Source organism: Lutra lutra, chromosome 15 (genome assembly GCF_902655055.1).
Source record: "Lutra lutra chromosome 15, mLutLut1.2, whole genome shotgun sequence".
Taxonomy (NCBI): domain Eukaryota; kingdom Metazoa; phylum Chordata; class Mammalia; order Carnivora; family Mustelidae; genus Lutra; species Lutra lutra.
This window is the reverse complement of record NC_062292.1, coordinates 8,968,618-8,988,517: the sequence shown is the minus strand read 5'-3', so window position 1 is coordinate 8,988,517 and position 19,900 is coordinate 8,968,618. Positions and strand designations below refer to the sequence as shown.

The following is a 19,900-nucleotide window of genomic DNA, read 5'->3' as shown; positions in this document are numbered from 1 at the left end:
GAAAAAATGGTAAGAAGGAGAAGAGAAGTAACAGTCAGGGCACAGCGCAAAGCCAGTCTGGTGCCCGGAGAGTGGGAGAGCAGGACAGGGCTGATCTGGGCAGTGCCCATGTGCTCAAAAGGGGGAAGTTAGGAGCCCACATTTAGAGTATGAAAAGTGTGATGTCTTTCCTGTGGGGTAAAAAGGTGTATACAGGGGTGCCTGGGTGGCTCAGTGGGTTAAGCCGCTGCCTTCAGCTCAGGTCATGATCTCAGAGTTCTGGGATGGAGCCCCACATCGGGCTCTCTGCTCAGCAGGGAGCCTGCTTCCTCCTCTCTCTCTGCCTGCCTCTCTGCCTGCTTGTGATCTCTCTGTCAAATAAATAAATAAAATCTTTAAAAAAAAAAAAAAAAGGTGTATACATTGCTAACCTGTGGCGTCAAGACCGAGGAACCTAACCATCCCTGGGACGCTGTGGTTTAATTGAGAGTAAGTGAGCTGGGCCACAGGCCGCTCTGCCCTGCTCGCGCTGTTCCCTGTCCTTGCCCTCTCCTCTCCTGGGGCTTTGTTATTGCTCTGACAGAGGAGGGAAGTGCTTTGCACTTTGCAGAGTGGAAAGTGCCCAAGTAGGGGGATACTGAGCCTTTGAATGGGGGGCGGTGGTGTGGAGCCGAACCGACCTTAACGTGGGCCTTAGATGGGGCCTTAGATGCCCATTTCACCTGCGGCTTGAGCAGGTTAATTTCTGGGAGCCTCAGTTTCTTCATGCAAAATGGGAATAATAAAGCCTACCTTGTTGAGTTGCTATAGGGATTAAAGAACATGAAACCCTTGTTGTCCCTGATAGTAGGTTAGAGATCTCTTCCTCTACTTCCCTGCCATGTCCTGCCCCTCACCACCCATGAAATACCCACCGACTGCTCGACAGCACGGGGACGGGGGCGGCAAATGAAGGCAGAATTTTAGACCATGTGTAGTAGAAGGGAGTGATTAATTGGAAAAGATGGGGAAAATAAATGTGAGGAGGACACTTCTCCGCCTCATAGCCTCAAGAAATAAAATCCCATTCCTAGGAGAGAAACTAGATTTAAAAATTCATTAGTTAGTATTTTGCCGTGGATGAATATACATGAAACTGAATTTCAGAAGCTTTGTCAGGAAAACGTTACACTCCTATTGCACACCCAAGCATTTTTAGCCCTCTTCATTTGTAGTCCTCATCGAGTGGATTTTTTAAAAAGCATCACATTGTTTTAGCCACTAAGTTTTATCACTGTTATTTTTAAATTTTTGTTTTGACATGTTGCTTTTAACTGTAATTAAAAATTATTGGCATCTGTGTTTACTTTTTAGCTTGTGCATACCTTATCTTTCATTGCAGAAACTAATTAGTATGTGAAGTAGAGTCCCATTAAATCTGCATTAAGGAGGAAGAATTCTAATCTGATCATATGTAAAATATGGTAGAAAATGCATTTTAATATTTGAAAGATACATACGCAGTATTAATTCTGTTCCCATTCTTACAATAAAGAAATACTGTTTTAGCATTTGTTTCCATATATCTTGCCTTGACTCCTTCCCTGTGGGTAGGCTGATTGCAGAACTGGGGCGGGGGGGACTCATCTTCACTCCTGAAACTTACTAAGTGGTTTAGGAGAATAACTATTGTATGTGGTGGGATTATTTTAAAAAGTAGAATGGGGGGACGCCTGGGTGGCTCAGTTGGTTGGATGACTGCCTTCGGCTCAGGTCATGATCCTGGAGTCCCGGGATCGAGTCCCGCATCGGGCTCCCAGCTCCACGGGGAGTCTGCTTCTCTCTCTGACCTTCTCCTAGCTCATGCTCTCTCTCACTGTCTCTCTCTCAAATAAATAAAATATTTAAAAAAAAAAAAAAAGTAGAATGGGGGTGCCTGTGTGGCTCAGTCGATTGAGCATTGGACTCTTGCTTTTAACTCAGATCCTGATTTTGGGGTCGTGGGAGTGAGCCTCGCTTTGGGCTCTGCGCTCAGCAGGGAGTCTGCTTGTCTCCCTCTCTCCCTCTCCCTCTACTCTTCTCCCTACTCACAGTCTCTCTGACTCAAATAAATAAGTAAATAAATCTTTATGAATAAAAAAAGGGGGCACCTGGGTGGCTCAGTTGGTTGAGCATCTGCCTTCAGCTCGGGTCACGATCCCAGGGTTGTGGGATCGAGCCCCATGTCTGGCTCTCTGCTCAGCCAGGAGCCTGCTTCTCCCTCTCCCGCTGCCTGACACTCCCCCTGCTTGTTCTCTCTCTCTCTCTCTCTGTCAAATAAATAAATAAAATCTGTAAAAAATAAAAAAATTGAAGAGGCAGCATGAACTACGCTCTGGAAATATTTTCTGAAGCGCTAGAATATGTTTTCTGGTTTCAAATGGGTTTCACATCTGGCCTCCAGTGGCTTAGCGTCTACAAGCACAAGCTGCAGAAATGGTGGCTCTTTTGTGACTCTCCTTCTGACTGCTTGCGAAGAGATGTTGCTTTTGAGACACCCTCGTGTTGGAGGCAGGTAACCTTTGGATGTGACTGTTAACTTTGTATCTCAAAAAGATCTCAAGTCGCCCCCCTTTTCTCCTGCTCCTGCTGCTACCACGGTCCTCTGAGCCATCCTCGTTTCTCGCAGACTCCTTGTTGTCTCCTGCTTGATCCTTGCTACTTTTGCTGTCCTGCTACTCAGGGGAGCCTGAGTAAACTTCTAAAAATAGAAGTCAGATTATGTCACCCCCTGGCCTCTCCCATCACCACAGCCCCCACCATACACTTCTCCAGTAATGTTAGTTTTTCTTCATTACCCGCGGAGGCTAGTCGGTACCCACCCTTGTCTTCCTGCCACTCATCAGCATTAGTAATTACTTATTAAGTTGGTTATTTACCCATCTGTTCTGTCTTCCGCACTAGCTGGGGACTCCATGAGCAGGGGGACCGTGGTGGTGTTTTTTAAACCACTTCATACCTGCACTGTCAGCAGTCTTCAGTTGAGGGCACATCGAGGGTTTTGGTTTTTAAAGATTTTATTTATTTATTTGACAGAGAGAGGGGTTTTGGTTTTTAAAGGTTGGATTTGGTTGTGTTTGTCACAGAGTAGCCTGCATCATGCTTCCTGATGAGTTCATGTGCATCACGTGATCCCCTGAACTGCGGGAGGGCCTCTGCTTTTTCCCCTTGAACCCTCATCACCATCTGTGTGGGGAGACACAAAGTTCCCCGAGGGCAGGGATCCTTGTCTTTGTTGTTTGGGGCCGTGTTTGCAGTGTGTAGAGCAAGCCCAGAGTAGGTTTGGTGCATATTTGTGGAAGGAATGAGTGTTTGAATTAATGAAGTCCCACGCCCCTGACATCTGGAATTGATTCCTATAATAAGCAAGAGTTCAGTTCAGCAAACCTTTACTAAGTCTCTACTGTGAGCTTCTCATCACGCTAGGCACTGTGAGTGCAGAATCAGTAAGTTAGGCTGTCATTCCTGTTTGTGATTTGGTTTGCACTAAGACGTGTGCTCTTTTTCTGATTCGTTTAGAAACTATTCTATGATGTAACAGAGGCTTTCGAATCGTTTGAGCGCTTAAGCCTGATTATTATTAAACAGATAATTCGGGCGTGGTTTCATACCCACGCTTTGTTTCACTACCAGTTTTAGACATTATGTTGTTAATTTTACTTGCCTTGTTCAGACGAGGCTGGTCCTGCCCTCTTGGAATGGCTTCCGGGGCTTAGCATCTTTGATCAGTCTGTTTCTCATTTATCTTTGAGGTCTGACTGAGGTCAGATGATAAATATAATGCAGTGACCCAGTGTTTTGCTCTCCACATCTTACTTACAGTCTAATTGTGATTTGCTGACAGTGAGGAGACGTTAATCCAGCAAGAGCTTCGTTTCGAATCTTGCGAGAGGCAAACAGCAGAGATGCTGCGTTAGTTTCAGCGGCCTTTCTTCTAGAAGATGCTGTTATTTTTGAAATATGAAACACTTTTCCCGTTCTCCATATGTTGAAGAAAATATCTCCTAGTTCATTTTTGATGTCAAGATGAGATTTATGTACAAGATTGGGGAAATACACTTATTTTTTGTTTGAGATACACCCAGATTTTTTAAATTTTCACCTAAAGTAGGTTGTGACTTTTCTTTCTTTCTTTTTTTTTTAAAGAGGCATGTTAAAAAGCCACAAGCAGAAAGATACAATTTTTATATTCTGTTTCTATTTCTAAAATGTACAGTTGACAATAAAATCTTATCTATATATTCTGTGTTCCTATTTTCAGGAACTGATTTTTCTCTTAAGTAGGAGACTTACAAATTCTATGGTCTTTATTGAAATACGTCCTTTATATCCTCCTGAATAAGATGTATTACAAACATGGAAATATTAACTATTCCATGCCTAAATATTAGCCACTAAGGCATTGCCTTCAAGGGGAGAGGTTAACTATTGAATCATCTGTGTCCCTGGTAACTTTGGTGATTTTTGTATCATTAGCAATATAGTCTGATTAAGTAAGACTGAATGTGTTCAAGTTTATTATATCTTACAACCATCTGATTTAAATGATTAATTTGATCTTTTTTTGAAGGAGTTTAGGAGGAATAGCATAGCAATAAAGGAAACACGTCATCGTCTCTTCACATCTTTTTCTGTCTCTGGGTTTAAACTCTTCTGGTCTTAGAGAAATAGTGAAACTTGGATATTACTAGTGCTTAGTACATATATTAAAGGTTTGCCTTTTTCTTTTGTAGGACGAAGTGGCACATACTCTAACTGAAAGCAGAGTATTAAAGAACACTAGACATCCCTTTTTAACAGTAAGTGACTAAAGGGCAGATGTGATAATCATAACGTTTTAAACTTAAAGGGTGTTTTAATGCAACAACTAAGCCATGAAAAATAACATTTATTTAGGCATACCATTTTCTTTGTGGAATGACTGTAAGTCTGATTTCTTTGACATTATTGCAGTGTATGGTCTGAGTTTACAATATGTATGCCTTTGTCTTCCCTGCTCTTAAACATCCATTCCTTTTTTTGAGACTTACTTTTCCCTCATGAATTTCACTGCCTTCAGAAACAAAAACAAAAAACCGTAGAGCAAATATGTAGAGACCACTGAGAAAATGGTAGACTTACAAGGAATTCTTAGTATTAAATGTGAGGGTTTTGTGTTTCCTTTGTTTATTGGCTTCTGATAAATATTTAAATGATCAGGCAGCCTTGCTTGTCTCCAGATATGAAAGGCAGAAAATCTTGACTGAAAATTTTTTATAGAAATTGAGACGTCCCGTAAGTATAGAGTACTTTAAGAGACCCAGGAATACTGAATACATTAAATTAAAGGTAGGATAAGTCATGATATGTTTTCTTGATTTACATGCATATTACTTGTTTTGAAAGAAACTGATTTTTGTAGTCTTATACTTAGGTCGCTTGTAGTAGAGACATAATTTCTTCCTGGTTCTAATGAAGTGTATTAAGATTAAAAATAACAGGTAGAAAAGAAAGAGAAAAAAAAGTAGTAACAGATAGACTTTCCAAAGGGGGAACCTTTTAAAGATTTAGGATTATGTAAAAAGAATGTTTCCAGAGGCATGATCCGACCCCTAGACTGATTTTGTTACGCTGCTATGTTTATATTGTCCAGTATAGTAAGTTAACCCCAAAGTTCTGATATTGTTAACTTATACAATTATATGAGCCAACTCTGTTGAATTCAGGCATGTTATGCACCTACCTGGTATGCAAAACACAGTGTTGAAGCTCTGTGAGAAGCCTGAGCATAACTGCTCAAGCTGTGTTCTGAGACTTCCCTATGTGAAGGTCATGCAGCTGGGAATTTCAGGGATTAATACCGTTTCAGAGAGACAGCACAATAGACCGAGAGGTTCTCATCATAATTACTAAGTGCATTTTTACTTAAAATTTTAATTTTAACTTTACCCCTAACAGTAGCCAATGCTGATCTAAACAAATTTTGTTTTATGTCCTTCGAAACTCTTCAGCTCTCTTAAGGAGTAAGTAGACTCTTCAGGACAAGAACAATTTGTTCCATCCCTCAAGCTTACTGTTTCTAAGTAGTCTATTTTGGTATTGTTATAAGAATACTGGATTATAATGTAACGTTTTTTCTTTTTCATTTCAAGTCCTTGAAATATTCCTTCCAGACAAAAGACCGTTTGTGTTTTGTGATGGAATATGTAAATGGGGGAGAGGTGAGTCAAGAAGTAAACCCAGCACTTGCATATGCATGGTAGTATTGTCACTGTTTTTCTTAATTACTGAAAATATAAGTTATAATGTAACAGGTTTCTACTTCTGGCAAGGATTTATGTAGCTTCTGAGGAGATGGGAGCTGAACCATTTCTAATGGTCGCTTATATTTTTCATGACTGCCTTTACGTATTGGAAAGCGTAATCCTATCCTTTTTCTCTCTGTAGTTTTTTAATGTAAAAAAAAAGTGTTTTAGCACAAATATGCTTAATGGAAATCGTATGATTTAATTTGGAAAGCTGGAAATAGAGGATTTATGATGCTTTGCAAAGTTCTTTCCAAGTATTTGTGAAATTGGTAAAAGATTATTTAGCCCATCCTCAACTCACTTGAGCCATAGTCTATAGGAACATCGTGGCAGAGTTCCCTCTTCTTTTACCTAGTAGTTAGATAACCTTGACTACATTTGAGAGACTTGAAAGGATCTTGTAGTTTTGAAGAGAATGCAATTAGCGTCCTATTCCTTTGTTCCCTGTCCTTTGTCCTCCCTGTTTTGTATTTCCCTCAGTGTGAGGGAAATTTTTATTTACTGGAATAGTTAATTGGAAATATTTTACACTGTGGGTTTTCTGAAATAAATTTAATTATTAAATAGGGGATTTTATTTCACAGACCTGAAAATATTGTACAAAGTAAATGGATTAAATATCCTCTACAGAATATGTTCTTATATAGAATTATCTGACTTGTAGGAATTACTTCATTGCAAGCATTCATCCATTCATTAGGTAATCACATTTGAAATGCCAAGGCAGTGTGGGCTTGCCAGAAGGTGCTAAGACGTCATCCTTTCTATGAAGACGTTTGTAATTTACCTTATAAATAAGAACACACAGTGAAAGACTTAAGTGCTTATCCGTTCATATTAGAAAATGCTTTATGAAAAAAATAAAAGGAAAATGCTCTCTGGATGATCCAGCATTAAGGGCAGACGTTCCGGGCTTCCTGGGATTTCAGCTGGAGACTCTTTAGGCAGAGGGGATCACGTGAACAGATGCACCAGGTGAGCACAAGGCAAGGAGAACCCGAGTGGCTGGATGAGAATAGCCCAGGCACTGCGCTCCGAGGTGGTCTGAAAAAGTACAAAGACAATGAACTTTGTGGAATTGCGCAGGACCGGTCCGCCCTAATGATGAGGGAATCGGGTATGGGTGAAGGGTCGAAAGTGGCTTTGAGTTGGAATCAGGGAGAACTAACTGAGTAAACTTACAGAGAAGGCATCGAGGGTAAGGCTGTAAATTTGGTTTCAAAAAGGGTTTTCCTAAGGATCCAAAGAAATGTGTATGTCGAAAGATCGTGGAAATATCACAGATACCACAGAAAATAAGTAAGGGGTCAGAACTCTGGGTACAGATTTGTGAGCCATTTCTATAAAGGTTAATAATTTACGTTATGAAGGTGGGTATTTCCTGTTTTGTGGAAAATTAAACCAGTGAATCCTCTATGTTAGCATCTATCAAAGCAAAAAGTGCTCGTATTCTCGAGCCCAGTTTCACTTCCAGGAATACATCCTACAGACATATTCAAAGATACAACACAGGGTGATACACGGATAAACACGTTCACGGCAGCATTTGCAGAGCCTCAGATGAGCATTTGCTGAGGAGATGCTTAAACTGTGTGGGATCCAAGCCACGAAATACTTGATATCTATCCGTTAAAAAGAATGAAGGCGGCCCACGTGGGCTGATAGAGAACGATTTCTGTGAAGTGAGAGAAACAAGGTGGAGAGGCGGAAGCTGTCCTTGTCGTGGGTGACAGAGAGTAGGACCACGTGCCTGGTATCCGTGTCTCTGTGTGTGCGTTGACCACCTCCGTGGTTGTGCACTGGGCTGGGAAGATAAACGAGTGGCTGGGGACAAGGTGGGAGGAAGACTTCTTTCTCGCAGATGCATTCTGGAGCAGTTTTTGTATTTTGTACCACAGGTATATATTATGTCTTTAAGAAATGAAGGAAGGATTAGGCTGGGGGACGGATGGTCTGATAGATAGATGACCAGGGAAGACCGTAAGATCAGGAAAATGAGAAACTACAAAGAGAAACTGGAAGCACTCTTAAATTGGAGAAATACTCTTACCGAGTATCATGTCTTTACATCCATTATAACAGTTATCACCTTGTTTTATAATTACTTCTTGACCTATATGTCTTTCCTACTAGACTCTGAGCTCCCTAAGGCTTCTTTGCTGATGTAACCCCAGCACCTTTCACACTACCTGGCAAAGTAGGAACTCGACAAGTATCTGTTGGGTGGTTTGAATGAATAGGTTAAGTGAATTGGACGAATAAATTCTCTCTGGGAGCATGGATTAACAGGGATTTTTAAACTGGAAACTGCTGAGAAATAGGGAAAAAAAAAACAAACTAATGTACTACATAGTTTATTTTGGGGGAAAAAACTTGAATTTTTTTTTCAGGAGGGGGTGCCTGTGAGTGTATTTATAAACTATGTATTTTTTGAGGCTTTGTGAAGGCACCTGGGTAGGTATGGTGAGGCCTAAACTCTGAATCAACATAGATCTTACCCTCAAAGAGTTTATAGTCAAGTGGGGAAGGCAAGGGACAGTACACACACTGGGTGTAAGGTGGTAATTACCGCTTTATCAGAACTACAGACGAAGAGCCACGGGACTTCACGGGAGGGAGAGAGCTCCTGTGGTGCGATGAAGGAAGCTTCGGAGCCTCCTGGGGGCCGCTGCACCCACACTCTCATTCTAAACCTCGCATACTTCTGGGATTAATTAACTGATGATTGTTGAAACAACTGTACACACAAAAGCAGATTTTCAGACTAGCCAGATGGTTTTCTTTAGCACTGAAACTCCTACATTATTTCTCTCTTGTTTTGGACTTTGTGTTTCGAGAACGTGTTATAGATAAAGACCAAATTATTTCACGAATTGCGGCAGGTGAACCGACTCTGGATGTGGTGTGTAATTTTCAAGTGCATGGATAGTAATTACAGCATTGCTGTGTATATATATATTAAAGGAAATTTTGATTATATTTAGGAGATTTTAGGAAAAATGAAAGTTTGTATATATAATTTCCCAATTTTTTCTCTCTTTAAAGTTATTAGATATTTCTAAATACATTTTAGATGTACTTTTGAATGTACTTTATAAATACGAATAGTTATTTAGTTCTTGGAACGTGATGTGATTATTTCTATTCTTAAATTTATCACTTCTGCAAAGGAAATGTTCAGTATATCTTTAGGGTGACTTACTTAATTGTGGTTTTGCTTTAGGTTCACTGTGACATTTATTCTGGCCAGGGATGCTTCCTAGAAATGTAGAAAACTCCATTGCTGTAGAAAAAGTACTAAACATGGTACTTATGTTTGGAAATAAGGTTGAAATAGAGGTGAAGTAAGGGAAGCTCTAAACTCACCCAGGCAGTCCACACCAGCACTCGCCAATGGGCGGGGGTGGGGGGACGGTTACCCCGAGGGAAACCTCTGGGTGGCATCTAAGAGACGGGTCTGTTGAAAAGAAAGCTCTGGGGGCACATGGGTGGCTCAGTTAGTTAAGCTTCCTACTCTTGGTTTTGGCTCAGGTGATGAGCGCAGGATTGTGGGATCGAGCCCTGTGTCAGGCTCAGCATTCAGTGCAGATCTCCTTATCCTCCTCCCTCTGCTCCTCTCTCTCTCTCTCTCTCAAATAAATAAGTAAAATATTTTTAAAAGAAATGAAGGGAGCTCTGGTAAACAGAGCTCACCCAGAAGGCATCATCTTCAAGTCTCTTTCTACCCAACCTGTACCCTGAGGTGGGCTTCTTTCATGGGCCTCTTGAAGTAATTCTAACTAGCCCAGTTTTTACTTAAATCATACTTGTTGTCTTGATTTCTAATTAGCAACAGCATCCTTTTCACCTGTGTTTTGGGATATTTTATCATGAAATAGAAATACAGCAGTTGAGACATTTTTTTCCTGACATTCACATTTTTTTGTGAATATATGGATTTCTTCCAGCCTGATTGCACAGGGATTTAGCATGCTCGCAGCCAGGCCTGTTACCATCCCTGTGTTTGCTGGTATTGTTTAAAGCACTAAATACATCTTGATGGAAGTGGATGGTGAGAGGATATTGGTATAAGAAATCGACAGTGCCTGCTTATAGGTCTGTCGGTACAGTGGAGATCCCATCATAATTGCTGTTAGCTTACTTGAATTCAAGAAATGGGGTCAGCAAGGGGCACTGAGTGGCTCAGTTGTTAAGCGTCTGCCTTCATCTCTGGTCATGATCCCAGGGTCCTGGGATCAAGTCCCACGTCAGGCTCCCAGCTCAGAGGGAGGCCTGCTCCTCCCTCTCCCACTCCTCCTCCTTGTGTTCCCTCTCTTGCTCTCTCTGTGTCAAATAAATAAATTAAATCTTAAAAAAAAAAAAAGAAATGGGGTCAGCAAGAGACAACATAGAGGTAGAGAGATAGGAAGGATACGGTGACTCTGCCATTTTTCTTGGTAAGTGTATTCACAGAGTCATCGTAAGATAAGAAATAAATTTGCTACTCTTTTATGCCATGTCAGTTTCTCCTTGGCATCCAGAGTTTCATGAGATATAAGCTCCGATGCTTAAAAATACATAGTTTTCCTAAATCGGTGTCAATAAGTGCATTGTAACCACAGGTGTTCCTCTGAAGAAACCGCAGGGTTTCAGTGCTAGAGGCGGAACTGTCGGGCTTGACCATATTGAGACAGTGTGTCAGGTCTGCAGTGTAGTACCTTCCTCAGGAGTTCTCAGCAATGATTTTGATTATACCTGAGAACTTAAGTATGCACTTTAGAACCTATTCCATTATAGTCCATTTGCCTATGAAATATTGAGTGAGCCACTGCTGGGGAGTGGACCTCAGCAGATACAGAAATAAGGAAAACATGGTACTTTCTTTTAAAAGATGACTATGTGGTTGGGTTCTAGATAAGAGAATATGCATCTACTTTATAGTGTCATTATTGCTATGATAACGCTGGTTGCTGTGGGATACAGAGAATGGGCCCTTGAATCAATCCAGAAGGAAGAGAGAAGAGAAGGGGGCAGAATGCCAGGGTTAGAAATGAAACTCTTCCTCACTTTGTTTCTAAGCTAGGACTTTCACTATACCTTCGATCACTAAGAACGAGAAGGAGAACAGTTATACGGAGGAAATATAACCTGTAGAACGTACAGGAATATGTCATTTCTCCCCCACCTGCCCAGATGTAAGACGGTGTGTGGGGTGTCTGAATAAGTAGCATCATATTAGGACAGATCTTCTCTCCCAACCAGTTTAGATTTTATCCTGAAGATAGTGGAGCATCATGGAAAACTTTCTATAAGAAAATGTTTCAGAAGGAATACTTTGTAGCAGTATGAAGCTTGGATTGAAGAACACAGAACTGGAAACGGGGGAACTACTTGAGAGGATATTGCATTTAGGTTTTTACTAATTTAGTCATAAACTGATAGGGTCATTAATTGAGGCAATATTAGAAGGAATAAAATTCTAATCATGTTTAGGTACTAGAATTTCCAGGATTGGTTGATTGATTTTTAAAGATTTATTTATTTATTTTCGAGAGAAAAGACAGCAGGTGCGGGGGGGGGGGGGGTCATAGGAAGAGGGAAAGAGAATCCTAAGCAGACTTCATGCTGAGTGCAGAGCCTGCCATGGGGCTTGATCTCATAGCCTTGATTGATCTCATAGGTCATGACTTGAGCTAAAACCAAGAGTCAGATGCTTAAATCAACTGAGCCATCCAGGTGTCCCTAGTATTTCCAGGATTTAATGACTAATGGAAAGAGAAAAATGTCACAGTTTCCTGTTTGCTGCTTGAGGGGGAATTGCATGGACACCAGGCTGTTCAAAAGATCAGGAAACAGGATGAGGAATGAGTTGTGGCGCGATCGTCTTACATTTGAGGTACCTAGTGGGGCTTACAGAGAGGTAGAGTTAGGTCAGAGACACAAACAGGCCTCATCAGCAGTGCTAAAACCAAAGAAGGGAAGAAGTGTCCAGGGTGAGAAAAATATGTAGAGTTAGAACATTAGTGGCCAAGAATGGTGCTTGGAGAGACCAACATTGGACATGTTGGTGATGAGAGAAACCTCGGGAGCATCCTGGGCAGGAGGAGTCGGGCAGAGAAGCCTGCGAAGCTAAGGACAGTGTAGTAAGCGGAACAGAGTGTAGCGAAACCTGCAAGATAACAACTGGAAAATGTGCGTTGGATTTGACAAAGACTAGTTCCCAAGCAGATGCAGGAGTTCTTCCTTTTTCTTGGGTTGATGCAAGGCATGAACGTTGGTGATAGATTGGAATTTACAGGAGTGGGTTTGGAGCTCAAGGCTGTGAAAGTGAATTCAGGGCAATCTTGGGTAAATAGTCTTTAGGCATCTGGAGAACAAATTATAAAAGCACTCTAGTAATGTGCCCAGTGACACTGCAGCTAACACATCCAAATCAAGTCTCTCTTTGTGGCTTCAGTATTACCAAGTTTTCGTAAGAAGGAGAAAAATATTCTGAGGAAAATAAAAGAAAAGCAAAGTGAAAACTGACTAAGATGGCGACGATTGGGTTAGAATGCCTCTCCTTGGGGGCTGCCTGCTGGCTCAGTTGGTGGAGCATGCAACTCTTGATCTTGGGGTTGTGAGTTCAAGCCCCACATTGGAGGTAGAAATTACTTAAAAATAAAATAAAATTCTTAAAATATAATAAAAAATAAAACTAGAATGCCTCTACTTAGGATTCTTCCCCCAAATCTTACTCAGCCATATTTCTTTCTGGAACTCTCAAAACCTCTCTTCAGGCTGAAATTGAAAGTTAAGGTATCCACCAGGGGATAAAGGAAAATCACTGGGTAGAAATGTTTATTCATCTGATAAATTCTTCACATTCCTCTCTTTGTGTGGATATAGGTGAAACTAACACTTTCATTTATTCACTATTCTTGTCCATACTTAGCTCATTGTATACTATATTAATTACTTTGATAAAATTCACTCTGTTTTTTGGATATGACTTTCAGTTGCATGCCAGTCTTGAGATCCTCTCATACTTATTTCAGATTTTCATTATTTGGCTGGCATTTTTGTCTTCAGTGAACCAGAATCATCTCATTTTAAATTCACATGAGGCAGAAGTCCCAGCAGTCAGCACTCTACTTCTACTTACTAATTTATGGAGGTGTGATTTGGGTGATTTTTAAATTAAAAGTATCATTTTATATTCATAGTGATAATTTTGAGAATTTTACTAAATTTATATGCCTATAAATATCTTTATTGTCAGGAGTCTGACAAGTTAATTTCTTTGCTAACTATTTTAGTTATTAATATACTATGTAGGTTAGATCAGAATTCTATTGCTTTCATCCAAAGCTTTTTCAAAAATTCCCAAGCCAAGAAAGATGCATTATAATATTCACTTAAGCACATAAAGTTGAAGGCAAAATACGTTTGGGAATATTTTTAGTATATACTTTAGTATATACTGCATTTTAGTGTACTTTTATAATAGTTCAAGGCTAGTTTTCGAAGATAAATTATTAAGCCAGTATATCATGCATCTAAGGTAATAATTCAAAGCCTTGACTAGCTTCAATATCTAAGAGACTTATTTTCATATCTAGAATCTCAGATGAGGAAATGTAGGAGCTAGCCAGGTTTTGATTCTTTCCATGATTCTTCTTCTCTGTGTGGTTGTGGCACAACACCACATTTTTTGGGTAACTTAATTTCTCAGACAAAGGTTGCATTACTCAGAGTGAGCATATCAAAAGAGTGAAAACCAAAGACACAATATATGTGCAGTTGGAGACCTTGAAAAAAACACAAGGCATTGCAACACGATACCTAAATAATTAAAAAGTATAATCCCCCCCAAGTATAATCTCCAAACTGTATCTAGCCATTTGTGTCCTGCGTCTTTCACTTAGCACATTACTTTAAAAACTCATCAAAATTATTGCATCTATCAGTAGCTTGTTTCTTTTTATGGATTTGCTCCATTACGTGGTGGTATCATAATAGGCTTATACAGTCACTAGGAGATAGGCATTTGGGTTCTTTGCAGTTTGGGCTATTATGAAAAAAACTTGTGAATATTCCAGTACAAAACTTTGAATGGACATACGTTTCTAGTTATCTTGGGTAGATATCTAGGAATGTGATTTCTGGGTCATTTGGTATGTTCAACTTCCTTAGAAACTTTTTGCATTTCTAGGATGTTATTTAACATCATCACCATGCTTGTCATGGTTAGTCTTTATACTTTACCCATTTTGGTGGGCATGTAGTGTTATCTTGTAGTTTTAATTTGAACTTCCTGAACAACTAATGATATTAAGCATCTTTCTGTGTTGATTTGCTGTTTGGATATCTTTTGTTAGGTTTTCTTAAAAGTGTCCTTTGAAGGACAACTCTCTTAAAGTAGATGAAATATTTCATCAGGTTTTGTGTGTGTGTGTGTGTGTGTGTGCATTTTGTGTTTAATTTAAAACCTCTTTTCCTCACCCAAGTTTCAGATTTTTCTCCCATGTTTTCTTCTAAAAGGATGAATAGTTTCAGTACTTACATTTAGGTCTATGATCCATTTCAAGTTAATCTTTGTATATGGTGCTATATGAGTCAAAATTCTTCTTCTTTTTTTTTTTTTTTTTTTTTTTTTTTTTGCTTTTGGATGTCTAATTGTTCCAGCATATTTGTTGAAAATACAGTCTGTTTCCCATTAAATTACCCTGATACTTCCGTCAAAAATCAGTTGACCATATACATGTGGGTGGATATCTGAACCCTCTCTTTTGTTGCGTTAATCTGCTTCTGTCCATTCTTATGCCTGCCACACTGTCTTCAACATTTACATTAGAGTAAGTGTTAAAATTGGGCATTTGGGTCTTCCACTTTTGCTCTTCTTTTAAAAAAATTGTTTTCACAACCTTATTTCCTTAGTATTTCCATGTAAATTATAGAATAAGCTTATTGATTTGTACATAAAGATCTCCTGCATTTCAGCTGGGCTTGTCTTAAATCTGTTGATCAATTTAGAGAGAATTGACATATTAACAATAATGTGTTCTGATCCATGAGCATGGTATATCTTTCTGATTATTTAGATTTTCTCTAATTTTTTCAACAATATTATGTAGTTTTTAAGGTACAGGTCTTGAACATTTCTTGCTAAATTTATCCTGAACTATTTTATGTTTTTGATGTTATTTTAGGTGATTGGTCTTTCCAATTTGAATTGTTGGTTGATAATATATAGAAATGCAATTAATACTTATTACCCTTACATTCTTGCTAAAATTTTTTTTTGTAAATGTGTTGAGATTCTCTGTATAGATGATCATATCAGGTGAGGACAGACACAATTTTACTTCTTTCTAATCTCATGCATTTTTGTTTCTTCTTTATTCTGCTAATACTTGAATTTTGTTGTTTGATTTTTTTTTAATGTTAAACCAATTTTGCCTTTCTTAAATAAACCAACTTGGTTATGATATATTACCCTCTCGATGTGTTCTTGAATCCATTTTGCTAAAATTTTATTAAGAATTTTAAATATTTGTTTCTTTGTAATAGTCTTTAGGTCCCTCCTCTTCCCTACCCCAAGTAATGTCTCTGGGTTTGAACTCAGGGTAATGTTTGCCTCTTGAAATGAGTTGGGAAGCACTGCTTCCTTTTCTGTTTTCTGGTAGATTTCACCAGTGAAATTTTTGGACCAAGAGTTTTCTTTGTAGGAAGGTTTTTACAATGAACTGGAAAAAAATAATTAATTAATTTTAAAATGTATATGTATGTATGTGTGTGTATATATGTGTATATATATATATATATATATACACACACCCATGCCTTTTTTTTTTTTTTTCTTGAGTAAGCTTTGGTAGTTTATGTGTTTCCAAGAATTTGTTCATCTAAAATTTTAAGTGTATTTGCTTAATATTGTTAATAATCTCTTGTTATTGCATTAGTGTCTGTAGGGAGCAGTGGTTAACATCTCTCTTTTACTATTGCAATTTGTGTCTTCTCTCTTTTTATTTCTGATCATTCTTCCTAAAGGTTAATAATTTTTATGGATATTCTCAGCGTTAGGTTCTGTTGTTTTTCTTCTAGTATTTTGGAGTTGCCTATTTCATTGGATTTTACTCTTACCTTTATTATTTCCTTTCTTTTGGTGACTTTGGATTTAATTTGCTTTTCTTACCCTTGCTTCATAATGTGAAAACTTAAAGCATTTATTTAAACCTTTTTTTTCTTTTCTAATAGAAGTATTTAATATATAAACTTACCTATAGGAACCAATTTTTTGTTGTATTTACATATGAATATAGCATATTTTAATGTTATGTATGTTTTTACATTTTTTTATATCTGTTGTATGTATTCTTTTCCCAAATTTACTGATTTCTCATGTCCTTTTTTTTTGACCAATGGACTATTTAAAGATGTGTGTTTTCCAAATAAGGTTTGTTTATCTTTCAGAAATGTCTACTCAGTGTTTACTGGGTTCTGGTCTTAGGGTGCACTGGGGTGAATAAACAGTCATATTAGAAAATAAACCCAATAAATATCATAATCGTGAACAGAATACTATAGTATGAGAGAGAAAAAAATGGAGAACCTACTTACTCTAAATTGGGTTACCTGTTTGAGGACATAGTGCTTAGTTTGAGACTTAGTAGCAAAAAGTATGGGGAAGCGGCTACAGGCTCAGAGGCCCTGGAGAGAGACTATTTGTAGCTCCCAGCTCTCGGCGCACTGATCCCTCACCAGACATGGGTTGCATTCCTATTTTCGTCTAGGCTAATAAGTTCTTTCTCTTACGCAGTTCATATTATGCTATTAAGGAGAATTACAGACATTTCTTCTATTTATTTATTTGTTTATTTTTATTATTTCTTATGTTCAGTTCTTCTTAATGGAATAATTTATACATTTATCATCTCACATTAATAGAAATTGTAGTTTTAGTATGATAAATAGATGATAGGCCTTAGAGACAGACAACCTCTGTTTGAATCTCAGCTTTACCACTGAATAGCTATGTGATGCTGGGCAAATTTTATAACATCTCCAAGCCTTAGTTTTCTCGTTTCTGTGATGCAGATAGTAATTCTATTTTATAAGGATGTTTTGCAGATTATGCCTATAAGTCACTTGGTACAGTGCCCAACAAGTAGCAGTACACAAAAATGGTTCCTGCTGTGGCGCACCTGCGGGGCTCAGTCAGTTAAGCATTGACTTTTGGTTTCCACTGAGGTCATGATCTCAGGGTCCTGGGATGGAGCCCCACTGGGACTCTGCGCTCAGCGGGGCGTCTGTTTAGGATTCTCTCCCTCTACCCATCCTCCCCCAGCCCCACTCTCTCTCTCTTTCTCTCAAATAAATAAATATATAAATAAATCTTTAAAACCTATTCTGCCTATTCTGATAGTAATGGGAATAATCACTTATGTTTAATCACTTATTATATTTAATCATCTGTAATATGGAGATAACATTATGTAGCTTTTATGATTGCTGTTAGAATGTACTGTTCTTAATGCTCCAGAATGACAGTGTGTATTATTTTTCTTGTATTGGTATTGAATATAGCCCAGATATATCACATATGTCCTAATAAATATAAATATTTTAAAACAATTACCTGGAGAAATTTTACTTTTTTAAAAGTATGTTTTATTTTCCAAATGAAGAATTATTTTAATTATAATAATGGATTGGAAATTTAAAATGATTAAAGGAAGATATTTTTTGTCTTTTCACATCATTAAGTATTTCCAGGCTTTTAATCACAGAAAATTATAACTTGTCTTGCATTACTTTTTTAAAAAATTGCCTGTGTACAGGCTATGCTTTCAGAGAAATACCGGTCACCTAGTTGGTGATCTAGAATTCTTTTTACATTTTCAGACTTGTAGGAAGGGGCCAAGAAGCAGACGAATAGGGCTTGAGGCATTTAGCTGATAATTTATACCTAACACAGTTTCAGCCTCCAGCAACTCTGACCTTAGATCTCTGTCAGTTCTTCTGTGGTATTCTAAAGGGTTAATTTGTAGTTCAAGAAATATATATTGAACTATATTATTAAACACGGCATTTTTCTACTTAAACATCTATATCATAATCATTTTTGAAAGAACCTTACTTAAAAATTAAATGCAAACATTGATTACTTTGCATTAATGTTCCGGTGTGAAATAAATGCAAACTGTGAGCTTAGCTTGTAAAAAGGATAAACATTTTCTGGGAGATAATTCAATGAAGACTTGCCTGTTAAATGTAAGAATACTTTCATTCGAGCCTATAAAATTAAGTATTCAAGTGTTTATTTCATGATGTATTTAATACTGTTCCAGTTGTGTAGTATTTGCTATGGACTGAATATTTGTGCCCCCTCACCACAAGACTCCAGTGTTGAAACCTGATCCCCAGTGTGATGGTACCAGGAGGGCAGGGTCTTTGGGAGGTGATGAGTCATGAGGATGGAGCCCTTGTGGGAGGGATTAGTCCCCTTAAAAGAGCGACCCCAAAGAGTTTACTCGCCCTTCCACCACATGGGGATACAGCAAAAAGACAGCCATTGGTGAACTAGGAGGGAAGCTCTCACCTGACACCCAGTCTGCCAGTGCCTTGATCTTGGACTTCCCAGAACTGTGAGGAGTAAAGTTCTATTGTGTATAAGCTGCCCCCAATCTTGGGTGTTTGTTATAGAGCAGCCTGAACAGACTAAGACACTGTCATTGATTAGTTTCTCTGTGGGGGAGCCAGAGGCATTCTTTTAATCTTAAGTCTTTCTACAAACCCAGGGGATGTGTTGATCCACACATGGTGCAGACATGTCTTGTTGCTTTAACTAATTAGTTGTCTTCAGAATATTCAGATTTTAAGCTCAGTGGATGTTGTGATAACAAATGTCATCATTGAAAATGAGCATATTTTGTTACTCTCTAGTTAACCTTTTTTTGTTTTCTACCATTACCAAGGAATGACTGAAAGTTGTACAAGTGGTATATACAAGAAGAAAAATGAGTTTAAAATCTTAGATTGCAGTGATAATTCTTAGGAAATTTTTAATTTCCAGATTTTTTTGCTTTTTGAAAAGTTACTTGCATTAAATACTAAACTTTTGCGCAGTGAAGAAAACCATCAATTAAATGAAAGGCACTTTACTGAATGGAAGAAGATATTTGTAAATAATACATATGATCAGGCATTAATATCCAAAATATATTAAAAACTTATACAATTTAATATAAAAATACCCAACTCCATTAAAAAATGGGCAGAGGACTTGAATAGATGTTTTTCCAAAGACAACATGCAACTGGCCATCAGACACATGAAAAAATGCTCAACATGACTCATCATCAGAAAATGCAACTCACAGTGATGATGGGATATCACTTCACACCCATTGGATTGGCTGTTAACAAAAAACACAAAAAAATCCTAAGTGTTGGCGACAATGTAGAGAGAAGGGAACCCTTGTATAGTGTTGTTGGGAATTCAAACTGGTGCAGCCACCATGGGGAACAGTATGGAAGTTTCTCAAAAAATAAAAATAGAACTATCATATGATCTAGCAAATTCCACTTCTGGATATTTACTCAGAGAAAATGAAAACACTATTTTGAAAAGAGAAACGCATCTCTCCTCTCATT

General features: G+C 38.3%; 1 protein-coding gene across 3 annotated transcripts in view; it reads left to right on the top strand.

The window, feature by feature from the left end:
• AKT3 (AKT serine/threonine kinase 3) overlaps positions 1 to 19,900 on the top strand; it is a 303,338-nt gene that overhangs the window by 203,236 nt on the left and 80,202 nt on the right. For all 3 annotated transcript variants that reach the window (XM_047705805.1, XM_047705807.1, XM_047705804.1), the window contains 2 exons: positions 4,731 to 4,796; positions 6,129 to 6,197. In XM_047705805.1, the coding sequence (XP_047561761.1) occupies positions 4,731 to 4,796; positions 6,129 to 6,197 (135 nt within the window). The remainder of the gene's footprint in view (positions 1 to 4,730; positions 4,797 to 6,128; positions 6,198 to 19,900) is intronic.